Below are 18,619 nucleotides of genomic sequence, written 5' to 3' on the forward strand. Positions count from 1 at the left end.
ATATCTAGAAAATCATGGAAAAATATTTGTATTTTCACATAGAAACAAGGCAAAGTCACCTTAAGACTATTTCTACAACCATTCCTACTAAATCTCCGATTCTCAGATTCTCAATTAAGTTATTTCAACGTCTATATTCAATTAAATTATATAAATTAATTAACACCCTCGCTGTTATCTATTTACTATCTATAAATCTTTCATCGGCTAACAACTATGTAGGCTGAAACTTCCCGAGTATAATTAAGTTCTTGACCCTAAGGGCTTATTACACGATACTATGTTGTCAAACTTGTTAATCAGAATAAGGCGTTAACATACTACTGGTAAATTTGCCTAGTGTAAAGTTAATTAGTTTTATAACAGTTATTATTTATGCGGATTTGAAGATTTGTCGCTATGGGAAATACTCTTTATTCTTAATTAATTTCCTTGTTTCAAAATATTATACGGGCAAAGATAATAATGCCGCAAATATATTTATGCTCTCTTTCTATTTTTCTCCTCTTTTTATTATGTTAAAATAACAACCCTCAGATTCTAATTACGCGTGAGAGAATCTGAGGGTTCACACATCCTGATGTGTATATATTTCTATTCCAAATTTTATTCAAGTACATTTGAGAGAAAGGTTAACACACAAACATCCATACATCTACACTAATTTCGGGATTGCTTCTAAATTATTTTACATTTAAATTATTTAAATCTATTTTAGAATTATATCAAACAATATTATACCTTATTCTGTTTGACAGTTCATACAATACTAAAGTTACTTTTACTTTGCTGCACAAGGAGGCCATTATTTCTCGTAAATTTGAATCCAGTTACTGAAATAGGAGCCAAAAGAGCATTTGACGACGCAGTATCAAATATCTCAGAAGGATAATCAAATTATGCTTTCACAGACTCAGTTGGCTACATTGTGTTAGTGGCTAAATTCAGTTGTCGTTTGTTTTGTTCTAGAATTTTCTTACCTTTCTAAAGTTAATTGTTTGATATGAGTTCACTCGATTAAACATTTCAAAATATACTAATTTAAGGAGAATCTTTAAGAAAATGACTAGCGGTATTTTCAAGAGTTTTTTATAGCAATGATTAAAGAATAAAGCCTGTTTTTTTGTTATAAAATTTAATTATAATCACATTAAACTAAAGATTGGTCCGAGTAATGTTCGTTTAGTAAAAATAACGTTTTAAAATTGAATCATAAAAACTAGGCCTTGTACTATCAAACAAATAGTAAATATATTCATTTAAACCTTTAAATTAATTTTAATAACACAAATTGTTAAACTAAACGTAAATTGGATGTGAACAAGGATTTAATCCAGTAAAAGCAAGTATAGCATACCATTTAGATTGCACACATTTAGCGGGATTCGATTATTCGTAAGCCGCAAAATAATACAAAGAACATGCTGGCATTTCGGTTCTTATATCGGATTGTAGCTAAACGTACAAACAGTTAGCCTAACGAAGCGTTAACGAACAGATAATAGTCGGGCTCCTATTTATGTTTCCTAATGTAACAGAGTATTGTTAATAGATTGGGGGCTGGAATACAGCCAGCCAGCATTACTATAGGAACTCGTATTTTGTGCAGTTCTCACTTGAGAAAAATTGCCGGATTTTCGACTCGATGAGGACCATTTGCTACTTGCAGGATTATAGGGCTCTTTTGTTTTCAGAGTAAGAGTATTTGTCGATAAATTTACTGACCACAGTAATCAATACTGCGTTGTTCCAATTGAGTTTGAAGTACCAAAAAATCGTAGTACGCATCAAAAATTTGGTGATTCTATGAATAATCATAGTGATCGTTTTATAGTTACACACTTACGTTATTTAAACGAAAATTTTTCTTACCTCAGTGCTTGCAAGTTTTGAAAATGTTTCACATTATGTTGTCGAAGTTTATAGCCACATATATAAATAACTGAAGCTATTAACTTTTAACTCACCAAGCTAAAAACTTACAAAAATATATGCAACGTAAATGTCGAATAAAGCATTTTTCGCTTGCGTACTCGGGTGTAAACTACTCCCTTGTTACATACGAGTTTTCACATGTCGGGACCCGGGATACTGCCTTGATAAAATGTCTACATTAGCGATCCATTTTTATAGAAACTCTGACAGAACACTTTTAACCATAATATTTAGTTATCATTCTATGCTAGTTTTTTGACTTGGGGAATCAGTAATGGAAATTTTCACCTTTATGTATTTGATAGTGTTTATGATAGTGATAGATATTATGATAGTGTTTATCTTCGATTTAACTCTATTATCGACTCTCTATTGTCAAGTAGTAAGCTCTAAGATTGCACAACCGGTCAATCAACCTGTAGAATTTAGGATTATTGGACTCAAGTCTGTTGCCAATTGTAGCTGGTCTTAGTAATTGTCCTGTCTTTAACAGTAAGTGAATGTGTTCCTGATATACTAGCCGTTTAAAGATGCTATGCTTAGTTATAGTAATACAAAAGATACACAAGACGGCATGAAACCCAAAATTATTCTGTTAATCTTATAATACATGATATGTTAATTGTTGCTGCTAGGCCTTCAAAACAAATCTCGAAGAAAATACATAATGGACTGATAGTATCCAAAACATTTTTTGTGGTATGACTATTTTTTTATTTACATCATGAAGAGTAAGCTATAAAAGTGCAAGATTCCCAATTTCCCATAAACCGGAAAACATCAGTTACCTATACCCAAAATGTACAACTTTTTCATTCTTAACGATCGCTATAAAAGCGCCTTTTAAATTTTATTCCGGCTTGAATTGCGTCGCTTTTTCAGTCATTTTTTACACAACATTAAGTCCGCTTTATACTTTCTGTTTACGGCGGCGAAGTTAAAATGTCCGACAATTGTTGTATCGCGTAACAAGCTCAGAACTCGGTGCGGTTTAGTTTGAAAGACATGATAGTGGGGCATTATTCGTAATATATGGAGAGAAACGGCGGCTCTTTTTCTATTCGAAAACGTCATTTTGACCCCGTTTATGTTGTGTTATTTATAGCTTTTGGCGGTGTCTTCGTTTCAATATTTTTTGCGGGATATAGTATATTGTGTGTTTACATTTTGATGTTGTATTTTGTATGGGTTTCAATCTTCTTGCTTGATATTTGATTGCGTATCTGATGTTTTAATTAGTATTGGTAAAGATTTGGTACCTATTTTATGTATCTATTAATGCAAATAAAATGTAACTTCTTTTTTTATTTCATCACTTTTATGTCTATGTGTTATGTCTTGTTATAACTTTAAGGTAGGATAAACTTTTCCTGAGATGTCGTGATAGACTTGGAAATATTATTAAGAATTTAAATGGCGTAAGGCTAACTGTAAGCTAAAATATTTTAAAAAGTGAAACAAATTTTCTTTATTTATGATAACACATTAAAATCTTCTAACACAAAACAGTTTTTAAAAACTCAACCGAAAAAGTCATTGTAAGATAAAAGTATTTTAAATCCTCCAATACTTACTAGAGAAAGGAGAATGGCAAACTCCCATAGGACTCTGGGCCTGATCGTTACACTGATGATTTATGGGTGATTAAATAGATAAAAATATACAGACTCTATGAATATAATAATTATAGATCTTTTCTATGGGATAGCAGAGATATTGGGATATTGATTAAGATCAATTTTGAATATAACGTTACTAAGGTCCTTCTGCCATTAGGTACCTACGATACTTCTAGAATACGATACTCGCGTAGAATACTACTTAGATATTTGCTAGCTACCCGATGCTCGCATATTATGCGACTGAAAAATGACTAAATTCATCATTATTGTGCCTCGTTTTTGTGGACCGACGTTATAATAATAATAATTCATTTATTTATTGCAATAATAGTTACGTGGTTATGTCGAGCAATCTGCAATTCCAGTGACGAAGAAGCTCTTGCAGTTTTTCTTTTTTATAGAAATAGAAGACGCCAACGTAAGAGTAAGAAGTACTGGATTCATCCATATATTGAAAGAAACATAATTTGTAGAGTTTTTGTAGCCGAACGAGAACTAAGTACAACATGATGATTAGATATTTTTATCTTTCTAACGAAGAGATACACGCGAGAGTCGAGACGCGATGCAAAAGCGACCGACACGGTGAGTAGTGCTATACTAGTCGCGGACGTGTAGGATACCAGTAGCGTAGTGTGCGAGCCTACATAAAAATGTATGTGAGATACTCCGCGGCGACTAGTCTCCGAGACTTGCAGGATACTTGAATCGCCTATGCGTATCGTAATGGGAGAAGGGCCTAAAACTTCACTCAAATGTCAAACAACAAACATAAACAAATCACTCATCACTGACACAATTATGATTAATAATTTGACATTTTATTAATGGCCAGCTACCTAAATAAAAATGTTATAATTATTATTGATTAAGTAAAACATGTTTTTATTTTATAGAATGATCTAAATAAATTAAGACATGTGTTAAAAATAAGTTAAGTTTTGCTTCTGATTTATAAAGCATTTGAATTCAATAAAATTAAAAATAAAATATAGACATTCATTCGTATAAAGCGTGTCCCAGACAGACGCGGCCTGCGGTGGCGATCTGCTGTTGCCTTCTTGCTTGACCGTGATAACAATATACTGCCGCGGCCGCGGTGGCGGTCATTCTAACCTACAGCGGCACATTAGCTCTCGAGTCTCACCTGCAAGTGGACGTTAGTAATGGCCAATCGTACGAAGTTTTATTGCTTTTATTGCCCATATTTTGTTTTTAATTCTGTTGTTTTTTTTAGTATTTATTTATTTATTTGGTCAACCAACATTTGTTTACAATGATTCTTTAATATAATTATTATATAACATATATTTCTTGCGATAAAGTAACAAATAATTAGAGGTTAACACAGCATGCGCCAATTATACAGAGCTATTTCTTAAGAGTACGTAAGAGTAGTAAGTCTTTATGTGATGTATCATACAAAACTGGGTACTTTTGCACTGTTTGAATAAACAACTCAGTGTTTATAGGCATAATTTCACGCGGTACACGCGGCTTGTTGCAAAAATTTACAACTGATCGCGTAATGACCGCCTCATGTCCGCGCGCTCATTCACACAGAAGCGGTGGCGGAGAGGGCGGGGCTTGCGGCCGCGGTAAGCCGCGCTGTGACCGCGTCCAGGCCGCGTCTGTCTATGTCGTTCCTAGAACTTTCAAGTCATCCAACTGACCGCCACCGCCACCGCCACCGCAGGCCGCGTCTGTCTGGGACACGCTTTAATCGATATATTCGACTTTTTTACTCCTGACAACACTGACAATATCTGCTTGATAAGACCGGTAGTCATAGAAATCTAAATAACAATGCCGGTAGTGAACACATTATCTTTTTTTTCAAAGATTTGTTTTCCCATAGAATCAGAAGTAAATATTTTACCAAGAATTACTAAAAATAACATAATGAATTTTAAATATATTATGATTTCTGTAACAGTTAGGCCCAGTTTCGCCATTCTCCTTTAAAAAGGTTTTCAACTTCTTGAAATCGCAATCTCACGGTAAGTGCTGAACGTCCAAGAGCATTAAGCCACTCATACAGTCTTATTGCAAATGAAGTTTTCATAGTATGTAAATGTATGATATGTTTAAATATAGTTGCGTTTGAGATAAGGATATGATTTATTATATTGTGAAATATTTTATAGTTGGTACAGAAAAAAATTAATAATAGTGAAGAGTTGAACCTTTGCCTTCGCTGTGCCGTAAAGTTTTTATTCAATTTATAAGTTTATATATTATGTATGTGCTTTTTTACTTGCACTCGAAATTAATTTAGGGCTTGTCGTTAGAACATTTTATATTAATTATTAATGATTTGAATAACCGTAATTTGTTTTTACTGGCATAAGACATAATATTCATATAGATAGATTTAGATTTTTAGCAAACAAAATTATTACAGGAACAAAACTATAAGGTTCGGTTAGGTTTATCGCAGAACGAGACCGTCAGCAGCCTTAAGGAAGACAGATTATTTTACTTTTCTAGAGCTACTCTGTGGAAATAACATAAAATGAAACAATAGAAATAAAATCAATAATTTTTATTTATTCACTTTTGATATACGTGAATGTATCAAATAAAATGTACATTGTTTATGGCACAATACATAAATTAATGTTTACATTATTTATCACTTTAAATACAAAAGCTCTTATGATAATTGTTGTTTCTTACATTTACTGACTTAGTGACTCATTGAAGTTGTTAGTCCGTTCGTAAAAAAAATCATAGCCCCTAATAACTTCTTAACAGTAAAAATGCAAACTTAAAATAAATTAATAACTCAAGTAAAGTAATATTAAATACTTAAATTATTAAGTATAGACGAAACTTAAGTAAATGATTGTGTAAAAATCGATGATTTAAATAAAAAAAGAAGTAGAAAATGATGAAAAAACAAAATGCATTTTTATCGTAAAACAACCTGACGATGATGATGCTAAAAAGAAGGAATATTTACAAATATCTTAAAACTATAATACTACGTTTTAATATAGTTAATGTTCCGGTATTTGTTTCTGCCGCTGAGCCATATACTGTCTTGAGTATATTTGAGACCTGAAAAATAGAAAACAATATTTAAAAAAAATTAGTACTGATAAAAGTGGGGTGATGATATTGTAGGGAAGGGAAGGATTGGATATATAAGGTAAGTGATAGAAGTCTATAGAAGAAACTGGAGGAGGCCTTTACTCAAACGAGATCAATACTTCAACTAAATATATAATCATACTCATCATTCATCAACCAATCATACACTTACTAACTAGCATAATAATAATATATACTATTAATACTAACATCATTTGACGGTGCATTTACATCAAACTAAAATACAGCTAGAACTAGAGCAAGAGCATTCTTTCGTGATCTTAGTGTGAACAAAAACTCGTATTCAGTGTTGTTCAGTATTAGAACATTGCATAGAATCTTTTCGAACGCACTAAGAACAACGAAAAAATGCTCTACACTAAAATAATTTTACATAGTGGGGTTGGAATGAGCATTCAAACCGTGAAATGAAAATTTGTAAGTTATGGAATAAAGTACGCTTTATTATTATTAAATACTGATACAAGATATTACATAAAAGTATAAGACGCAATTAATATTGGGAGTGTAATGCGGGATGATTTCAAAGATATCCTTAATAATGAGCTAGCAACCTGTTGCTAGGCAACAAATGATGCCAAAACAGCCTAATTAGTTAAAATGACTAGCGTTATCTTTTAAGAATGTTTGTGTTCTGTGTTAGTTGGCGGATTCTAGATAGGAGGATTTGTATAGTTGTAGACTGTAGTACTTAGTTAAAATATTGTCTTTATAAAAATAGCTTATTATTGTAGCTTATTATTATATTGATAACTACTGCTTCGTTGTGCATACTGGCAAATTGAAAAAAAGGCCACGCTTTTCGCTGATAGTTTGAAGAATCGACTGTTAATTTTCCCGTAATTTCATGGTTTCATAACATTATTTTTAATTCCTATTCAAAACAAGTATATTCTTCCTATAAATGTTTTTATTATTCTCGTTAAAAATATCTACATCTTTCTTGTCAGCCCCCCTAGCCAAGTGGCTTTCTGTTAGCGTAGCGTTCAATAGAATAGACTACGAATGTATGAGATTGACGTAAGCTGTAGATACGGGGGGCTGAAATATCTAGACTTTGACAATATTGTCATGGTAGTCACCATTCTCTAGTAAAGTAGACGTCAGAAGGTGGTTACGAGTTGGAAAGTTATATCTATCAAGTTTTTTGCATAGAAAACAAAGCTTCTGCAGCTGCAGGAATCACCAATATACTGAAAGTAGCATTTTACCAAACCAGCATTTCATTTATGCAAAGGTGAGTGCAACTGACCATAAATGCGTCTACATAGTTACCCATTCGATACATTTTGAGACATAAAATTTGTTATAGGTCACAACCCGGCATAAGTACAGCGGAATATGAAGCAATGATATGAGTTTGTATTTATTAGTAGAGCAATATTGAACATTATATTTAGTTTTCCTTGTTTTTTGGGTTTTACTTTTGTTACTTATACTTTAAGGGTTGTCTGGTAAAGATCACTACATAGCAATAAGGCAGCCTTTTGCTAATTTTAAATGTATTGTTTGATTAAAATCCTTTATTAAACCAAAAATAAAAATGTTTTGGTACAATAAAGGGTTTTAATTTCATTTCATAGAATTCCCGCAGCAATTAGCAAACCCACAACTTACTACAACCATTTATATTATTATGTTCCATTTAATCACACGATACAAAATAATTATTGAACGGTAAACATTAATCGAAACTGATCACTCCAAAAATAATGTGAATTGTATAGCAGTTATAAATTAGCTATATTTCTGGGTTAAAATGAATGAACACGTATTTGCGGTGGACGCAATCTCATTACGAATTGAACCGACAAATCAGATAATTACTACTTAACGTATTTTGTTACATATGAAACGTTTAATCAATTAATACAGTTGTATTTGGATTGTTATGCAAATTATTTTATGTTGTTACATTTAATGGGAGTGTATTAAATGGAATATGTATGGGCAAAGGAATGATTTCGATCCTAAAATGAACGGGGGGGTTTTTAAGCTATTGCATAGCTTCTATCGCGGGCCTTGAGCGCGGGGACCGAATCGAGAAATTCCGCGAAAAAACATCACGCTCCCCACTCCGACGGGCGGAGGTGTGGCTTGAAGGCATAGCATGCAATAGCTTTACCGCGGCAGTCCCCGAGTGACACACGTCTTTTTTTTTAATTCCTATCAACTGAATTAATAAATGAAGGATAATTTTATTTATGGAAAACTAGCTTTATTTTCCATGGAACTGTATGAATTATAATTTGCAATTATAGAAATTGTTCTAAGAAAGATTTTCTGAAACTAATGCCTCCTTAATTAGTCTTTAGATTAAATAAATTTCCTATGAAATGATTTAAATTTAGGCAGTTTTATTCTGTAATTGCCCAAATGTTAATCTTACTAGTACGCTAATATTCAGTTACTAATAGTTTTGTACATTAAACCACCCCCAATCGTTAAAAAGACATTACTATATTGTCATTTTTGACATAACTAGTGAGTCCATAAGTGTTCTCCAAAACATAGTTCGATAAATACATAGTTGAAATTTCAGATTCCCATACACTTGAACGCGTTGGGAGTAAACCAAGTTCGCGTGAGTTCCCTTTGATGCGGTCAAAGCGAGTCTAAAATGTTTTGCTTCTGTATTTGTTAAGTCAAGTAACATACAGGTGTTTTATCAAAATATGTGTGAAATGTGGGTTAATCGATCTTAATCTCCGTTTTGTGTTCATTTATGTATTTTTTTCTTGAAGTATCCGCTTTTAATCACCATGCAGTAAATTTGGTCCTTCGAATACATAATGTGTTAATTAATATTGTTGATGTTTACGATTCACCTGTTTTAACCATGCAGTGATAATAATTAAAAATTTACATTTTATTTAAAGTAGTATAGAGATTAGAGACTAATATAGTAGGTAAATAAAAAGATAATAGAACTTACCGATGTTGTGTATGTCTGTGTTTCCTACGTCTGTGTCCTGTTGAAGTGGCTTCAACACATAGTACTATTAACTTGTTATCACACGTCCATCTGAAATACATCAAAAAGGACATTTATTACACAATCTTAAAATATTTTATAGTTTTACTCATAGCTAATTACTCTCCCTACGTCTAGAAATCTCTATATTGCGATAAAACCGACATTTGTTTTAATTTATAATTAGATTAAGTTCCATAATTAGAGCATTAACCTCCTGAGACCCAGGATTTTTTTCTCTTTCTTTTGAAATAAAAATTAGCTGTATCTGTTCTAATGCAATTATAGATATTCAAAAAAATGATAAAAAAAATCTTTCGTGGAAAACTTGGATTTTCTTTATGTCATGTATATATTACAGGGGGTCCCAGTTCCAAGTGTAATAAGTTTATGAAAATGAAGAAAAACTACATGTTTTTTTAGTTATTATATATTTTTAAACTTGAATCTAAATAGTTATTATTCTATCCATTGTTCTGTGTCTATTTTTTGTACCTTGGTTCAAAGATAGGTATTTTTAAGGGTGAGAAACGACCAGTTCATGTATTTTGCACCGGCGTGGTGGTGTATTTATATTGTCACGTCCACCCCTAGGTCTTATTTCTAATCCATCCTCTCGGTCAGCCTCCCCATAAGCTTGGTCCACGTCATGTGCGTCCCCGAGATGGTCTGCCAACAACTGAAGATGACATACATAGTGACGATTCTGTTCTGAAATGACTCATACTCATTGGACGAATGGAAGAAGAATCATGTTCTGGTATTTGGGCGGCTTCATCGGTATCATTTGAGGTATTATCTTCATCTCAAACATTTATTTATTCAATTAGACTTCTTCTAAAAGCAATTTTGAATCGTCACAACAGTATTAACATTTACCACCGATTCGGAAAGCAGTATCTATGGAGAAGAACCGGCAAGAAACTCCATAGGACCATCATATAGGTCAATATTTGACTCATCCAGGTGTTGGTAGATCTCAGTATCTTATAATCCTTGGAAATTATAATAAAATCTGTAACATAAACTAAAGAATGTCATATAGGTAATACATGGGGCTCTAGTAACCAATACCAATTTGGCAAGAATTGAGACCAAATGTCTTACCAGTATGACATAAAAGAAAACATTAATATTTTTCACATGTTTTAAATTTATCTTACAAAATAACTATTGCAGTTGCAGAAATAATATCTATTATCATTAGATATACAAAGATATACTGCAATATACGAATGGTTCCACTAGAAATGTAAGATTACTGACCACGTGTTTGCCGTCGCACAGCCACCGTCAACTTCGAAATGAGAATACTTCAAATCACTGTCACTTATAAAACCAAAAACCGTTTAGTATAGTGGATGACATACCACTACATCGATTTGAGGTATTATTCGCGCATATACGCAAAAGATGGCGTTGAAATATTTTTTTATTGTTTATGTAATATATATATGACCGCAGGCCCCAGGAGGTTAAAATATAAAATAAAGATTTTCGGTTGCTTGGATTCATCTCCACTTCAAGTAGGAACATAAAAAAGAGCGTGTGTACGTACGTGGACGATCACACGTAGCACTTGTGTCAGAAGTGAAACTTTTTGGCAAGGTTTAAAGATTTTGAAATTTTACTCTCAACGCGCCTAAAGAAGTTTCACTTCAAAAAATAAATAAACACAACTCACGATTCCTGATCCAAAAGTTTACTCTTTAACAATGAAGAAGCAGCTCCATATTGTTGTGAGCTGTTACTTTCCCACTCTTCACATGAGTTTTCTGGCGAACGAATTCCTATGGCGTCGCTCCCGTGCCATATTGCTTTTGTTGGCCTGGAATATTTCATAGGATAAAGTAATGCTTAAGTGGAATAAGAAAAAATACATATTCAAGCTTAAAATTCACGTTTTTAAGCTATTGCATAGCTTCTATTGCGGGCCTTGAGCGCGGGGACTGAATCGAGAAATTCCGTAACGAAAAAACCTCACGCTCCCCACTCCGACGGGCGGAGGTGTGGCTTGAAAGCATAGCATGCAATAGCTTTACCGCGGCAGTCCCCGAGTGCCACACGTCTTTTTTTTGCTAGGTATAAGAAATAAAGTATGTTTTTAAAAATAAATAATTTTAAACGCGATTTATTAGGAATCACAATAGATCGAGTTTAATATGTTAATACTAGCATAAAATCATATATACTAGCATAATAAGAAAAATCTAAAATATATTTGTTTATAAGAAATTATAACTATCTCAAAGAGGAATTATCAAAACAGTGCTGACTCAAAAATCGGATATTCCATTCAAAATACACACACACATAATAGATAGGGAGGCGAGGTAGCTAAATGGCGTAATTCAACGGCGTCGTCGAGACTTATCAAAATCGAAAGAGAAAATAATTTCGAAAAGAAAAGCTTCTATGGTAAAAACCATTTTAGCGGTGGGTTTGGCGTGTACGGATTTTCAAAATTGTAAAAAAAAACAGTTACTTGGGCATTCTCGAGCGCGTCAGATATTCATACTACGTATGCCCCAAGTGCCTCTGATAACAACGGTATACTAATCTGCCGGTTTGCGTGGTGGGGCTAGGCATATAAATTCGTCAAAAATGCACAAAAAAAAAAAATTTACTCGAGCGCGTCAGATTTTCGGAAGGGGTGTTAATTAGGCCCCAAGAAAGCTCCCCTTAAAAAAAACTGACGATTACGGCATGACGATATGTTACGATGAATTTTTGAAAATGCAGAAAAAAAAAGGTAAGGACTTTAGGAAAATATTGTTTATCTAGGTATACTGAAAGCATATTTTCTTAATCTGATAAAAATGTTGGTGGGTTCTCTTAATCTGACCGAAAAAGGTTTGTGGGTTTCTTTTTTTTAATCATCGTTATTTCATATCAATTTTTCTTACCACCCTCAGTTTTCGAGATATACTCAAAAAACCGGGAGTTTGAGTTTTTATGATGCTTCAAGTAAAAAAAAATTAAACTTTGGACAAAAATGAAAAGAGACCTTTTTTGTAAAATAAAATTACCTTTTTTGTTTATTTAAACTTTTTTTTTTTGAAAAAGTAAAGTTCGCGACTTATATGCTGCAACGCGTTTTTTCGGAAGACGAAATGGCTCCTCCAGACTTCCGGTCATGCGGAAACCGGCAGATTTTGTGTTTTTAGTAAGTTTTAGATTATATTCTTCAAAATAAAAATAAAAAAAATCGCGCTCGAGAATGCCGGGTTAACGTTTTTTTTTTTACAAGTTCGCGACCCTATAACTCGGCGGCGTCAAGGACTTATGGTCAGATTAATTAAATTTAGTCTTAAAACACTAAAATCAACCCCCAATATCTTAATCTGACGCGCTCGAGTATTTCAGACTATCGATTTTTTTTTACTAATCTGATCGTCTATCCTAGGCGCGCGTCACTACATATAGAGCTAAATAGTGAAAAAGTTTGTTCTATTAGGTCTAAGGTATCTCTCATATCTTAAACTGCCACGCTCGAGTATTGCAGAAAATTCCCCTCTTCGCCTCCCTATCTATAATAATACTACCTACATACAGATTTAATATTTTTTTTAATGACACACAGGCACAGGCCTATCACATGCACAGGCTCCTGAAACACAGCGAAAGCTATATTAGAAGTCTGGGGTCCTTTTTTTTTGTGTAATATGGTATGTTATGTATATTTTATGTTATTTTATGTGTATTTTATTATGTGTTTTTTATTTATTTATTTATTTATTTATTTATTTATGTGTATTTTATGTAAATATTTTGGTTCAATAAATGATTTTTTTTAAATACAAAACTTTATTTAATCATAATATTATACGAGAAAATTGAGCGGCTCTTGTTCCTAAACATGTATCAGGGAAAATGCACAGATATATCACACTCGTTTAAATGTAAGATTCAATCCCAGCTACAGAAACAATGAAAGAAACACATACACGAAAACGTCCGCTTTATACCAAACCGCAAACGTATAAAAAACACAATTTTACGAATAATATTTTACGCTTGTTTACCTAAGCCGATTGTGTAAAGGGGAAGAGAAACAAAACCATAATACAGAAAACCCTGTGCAGAAAACCATAACAGACGATGGTATTTTGAAACGGATTTGAACAATTTATTCGTAGAATTTAGAATCCAATTCGTTTGAATCAAATAAACTTAAGGATAGTTTGAGTCTTTAGTTTGTAAGAACAACTTATTGTGTTATTATATTATATCACTACATAGTATAAAACAAAGTCGCTTTCTCTGTCCCTATGTCCCTTTGTATGCTTGAATCTTTAAAACTACGCAACGGATTTTGATGCGGTTATTTTTAATAGATAGAGTGATTCAAGAGGAAGGTTTTAGTATATAATTTATTAGGTTTTAGACAAAGCGGGTGAAGCCGCGGGCGGTAAGCTAGTTTTCTATAAAGGTAAAAATGATACTTTTAAATGAGTAGTATCTCACAAGAGTAAAGTGTAAACCCATATTTAGTTTTTAAAGTAATTAGACACATTACATATTGCCTTTTTGGGAACAAATGGTTCCTGTTCAAAGCTCTCAAGGTACATTTAAACAGATATTGTTACAAAACACGTAAAAGAAAATTTTTAGCTATGAATTACTGAAAATTTACAATCATAAGAAACTTACCAATGGGGGTCAATAAAAACGTTTTGACCGCTAAAACTAAAAATGTTCGTTGTTACAAGCGTAGCTCCGGAACCGTCGAACATATCCATCCAAGAGTTGAAAAGCACTTCGTCCTTCAAATTTAACACTGGCAAATGTCTGTCTGATTCCTTTTTCACTATTGATATTAAATCTTCAATTCTGGAAAATGATAATTATTTTTTAGGTTAGAAATAGATTAAATAAAGTCTTAATAATTTTTTTTACATAATTTCTTTCCAGATTTATGATCTCACAGAAAGTGGAATTATTTTTTTCAAGAAATGTTCATTAATCTAAATAGTGTAAGTAAGTATTTTATTATATTTTTTTATTATAAATTAAACAGTAATGAAACATAAGTTATCAATTATCAATTTTAATAATTTATATGATTAGCTGCAGATAAAATCAACTATTTCTACCTAATCAGTAATCATAGTCAATTTGTACAAGCTTAAACGATATTAATTTAATCATACGCAAACAATAAACACCCAAACCTAACCTTTCACATTTCTAATGTTTAGCGGAATTCGGAACTCACATTTAACTACAGTTTGTATAATTTAATTAAAACAACAACTAAATTATTCAAAGCAATTATTATAAAGCCTCCAATCAAATTTCTAAATCACGTAATACGCGGTAATACAATTATGAAATCGTTCATATTGATGTTCGGAACTACAATGTAATCGTAATACCATTTGTTATTGTTATTGCTAATTGTTCATAATGCAAATTGCATTATTAGGAAAATGTTTTAGTACTAAATAATTGGATTATATTTAGCATTCATTATCATCGGGATATTCAATCCGATTTTCTTTAGTTTATGTTAAAACATGATTTTTTTATAATAGGGAAGCGCTTGACCACAATCTCGCCTGATGTTAAGTTGATAATTCCCTTTTACCTATAATTTAAGGGCTTGAGTTCGTACTCAAGCCCTTAAATTATATCACTACATAGTATAAAACAAAGTCGCTTTCTCTGTCCCTATGTCCCTTTGTATGCTTAAATCTTTAAAACTACGCACCGGATTTTGATGCGGTTTTGTAATAGATTGATAGAGTTATTCAAGAGGAATATAATTTTTAGTATATAATTTATTAGGTTTTAGACAAAGCGGGCGAAACCGCGGGCGGTAAGCTAGTATACGATATACTCTTGAACAAAATCGAACAATCTAGGCTAGACATAGAATTGACGATAGTTTGGAAATGTATGTAGGTTACATCCCATAATATTATGTAAAAGGAGGAGATTGTTATTGTTGTTAATACTTTAAACCTAGAGGGATGAAACATGAAAACGACGCATAAGTAAACATTGTTATGAGTAATTCAATCATTTTATCTATATAGCTTAGACCAGCTGCTTCACTTGTATAGTATTCTATAAAAAGTAGCGAGTATAATATTCTAAGTCATAATATGCATCATAAATTTCAAAGTTGCTCTACGAATATTGCACGCCTCATAATTTTTTTAAATATACTAGATGTGCCCTGCGTTTTACCCGCTACGCACTATTCCTATTGAACTTGCGTGATGATATATAATATAACATAGCGTTTCTAGATATATAAATTATCTAACACGGAAATAATTTTTAAATTCAGACCCGTAGTTTCTGAGAATAACGCGTCCAACCAAACAAACTCTTCAGCTATATTATATTAATATATAGTGTAGATTTGGGAATGTATATCGAACAAAATTCCAATACAGTTATTCAGACCGCTTAATAAGGAGCATAAAACAATTTTAATAATAAATAACTGTTGCTTTTTAGTAATATTATCGAGTATTTGCGGGGTAACTTTTGAATCAGCGCCAAGAAACTTTGATGAAATCGCGTAGACTAATATTTTATACTCACAATAGGGAAAGTTTCGGATAAGAACTTTGATAGCCACAAACAGATACAAATAACTCGCGTTTATTGAAATAGTCTTAAATAGTATTGCATATTAAAGAATCTATACTAATATTATAAAGCTGAAGAGTTTGTTTGTTTGAACGCGATAAGCTCGGGAACTACTGGTCCGATTTGAAAAATTCTTTTAGCGTTAGATAGCTCATTTATCGAGGAAGGCTATGGGGTATATATCATCACGCTACGACCAACAGGAGTGGAGCCACGGGGGCGAAACCGCGCGGAGCAGCTAGTCTGATATATATAATGTTTTAGAAATTATTCTAGCGTGCTATGGTTGCCAGATGGCTTCACTTGTGAAAGATATAATAATACTTATGGAAGGGTAAAGTCAGATGGACTTAAGGAAAATATTTATCAAGAATCATTTAAAAATATCATAGACGTAATACACTTGAAATTATTTGATTAATGAGAGCATTATTGTTTTAGGTTATTAAAAAAAAATCAGAAGCATAAAACACATAAGATTAAACTGCTTCGACATTTTTCATTAAATTGTATATTGACAAGGTCAATTTATCAAAATTGTTTATAAAAAAACTCAAATGAATACAACCAGTTAATACTATGAAAATCTGTATAAATTTACTAGTCGATACCTATTTAAAAAGAAAATTCTAATAATATCAAATTATAAAAAATCATACTTACTTAGTAGCCAAGAAAGCTACGAAATTACTAGACCCGTTCCGCGTTCTCGACTGTTGGTAGCAAGCCTGGTTCATCGCGTTCCTTCCTGTTCGGTTAGTTGACGTCATCATGTTCCCGGGATACGGGTCGTTTAGAGCCGCTATACGAATCTAAAAATAATTAAAATATTAAAAAAAAAAAACACGCTTAAACTCTTGAAATTATTGTGCAGTTTGAATTAAATTTGTCCGTTTATCTAGGTAAGAATCGTGTCTAAAGAAGTCAGTTACATACAAACATACAAGTGATACTACTAAAACGTTTTATTGATAAGTACTATTAGTAGATAGTTAATAGTATGTCCTTTCTCAGGTCTCAAGCTATATCTGTACCATATTTCATCCAGACCGTGTCATTGATTGAGACGTGAAGAAGGGGCAGACATAGTTACTTTATTTATCCATACTTAATATTATAAATGCGAAAGTAACTCTGTCTGTCTGTCTGTTACTTCTACGCGCCACCAATCACGCCTTAACTACTGAACCAATTTGTATGAAATTTGGTATAGCATTTTGATACCCGAGAAAGGACATAGGATAAGTTTTATCCCGGAAATCCCACAGGAACGGGAACTTAGCGGGTTTTTATTTGATTGCGCGGGCGATGTCGCGGGTGGATAGCTAGTATTTTATAATATTAAGTTAGAATTGTATTTGTTTTAAACATTCCAAGAGCAATTGACGTGCCAGTCAAGTCCCTATGAATTGCAGTTCAATTTCTATCGACAAACATTTGTAGTGGATACACAAATGTTGTACATAACTCGACAATCGAGTTCGCACTTCATTCAAATTCGAGTATTATAAATAGACGATTTTAAATTACAATTCGGAATATATTGTTACTAGCTTTTGATCGCTTTCAATCTCTAGCCTCCTATCTTCAGCCACACCCCGGACACTCCATACAAAATTATAGTTTTGACAGTCACACTGTAGAGACTGCAAATGTGTGTGTAAACTCTTTATGGTTGGCACATTTGTGACTAGCGTAAAAAAATTCGCGTTTTTCTGATGAAATACATCCGTAAACAGCACAATATCTAACCATTTTCTACGAAAAACGATAATCACAAATCCAAAATAATAAAATTGCTTTAAGTCAATTTGATTAATGTTGTCAATCTTCGTTGCGTTTCGTCTAAAGACGTCGTGCGGGGTGAGGTAAGTGTTTAATTTTGGCGGGAGGCGGAGAGTGTCCGTTCTGTAGCGTTTAGCTACTATTATGTATTCTGTGCTTCAGCTACGACTATCTTATCAGAAAATGCTCCCTTACAGCTTGAATGGCAGAAAAACAAACACACTTTCACAATCTTATAATAGCTAGCTTTCCGCCAGCGACTTTACCCGCGTAGTCTAATAAAAACCCGCATAATTCCCGTTTCCGTGGGATTTCAGGTATAAAAGCGTCCTATGTCCTTTCTCAGGTCTCAAGCTATTTCTGAACCAAATTTCATCCCAATCGGTTCAATAATAATATTGTAGTATGACATAGACAAACAGAGTTAATTTCGCATTTATAAATATTAAGTCCTATTATCCTACTAATATTATAAAATCCTATCCTATCTACTAATATTATAAATGCGAAAGTTTGTGAGGATGGATGTGTATGTGTGTGTTTGTTATTCTTTCACGCAAATACTACTGAATCGATTATA

At 32.7% G+C, this 18,619-nt stretch overlaps 1 protein-coding gene across 5 annotated transcripts in view; it reads right to left on the reverse strand.

Annotated features, from left to right (window-relative positions):
* Nucleotides 1–6,136: 6,136 nt before the first annotated feature.
* The window catches only part of LOC123694241 (collagen alpha-1(V) chain-like), a 76,618-nt gene continuing 64,135 nt past the window's right edge, over nt 6,137–18,619 (reverse strand). For all 5 annotated transcript variants that reach the window (XM_045639624.1, XM_045639621.1, XM_045639625.1 and 2 more), the window contains 5 exons: nt 16,918–17,066; nt 14,302–14,481; nt 11,333–11,476; nt 9,610–9,699; nt 6,137–6,620 (listed from right to left, as the gene is read on the reverse strand). In XM_045639624.1, coding sequence (XP_045495580.1) covers nt 6,560–6,620; nt 9,610–9,699; nt 11,333–11,476; nt 14,302–14,481; nt 16,918–17,066 — 624 coding nt within the window. In that variant the 3' untranslated portion in view covers nt 6,137–6,559. The remainder of the gene's footprint in view (nt 6,621–9,609; nt 9,700–11,332; nt 11,477–14,301; nt 14,482–16,917; nt 17,067–18,619) is intronic.

The sequence above is a fragment of the Colias croceus genome, chromosome 9 (genome assembly GCF_905220415.1).
Source record: "Colias croceus chromosome 9, ilColCroc2.1".
NCBI classification, from domain to species: Eukaryota; Metazoa; Arthropoda; class Insecta; order Lepidoptera; family Pieridae; genus Colias; species Colias croceus.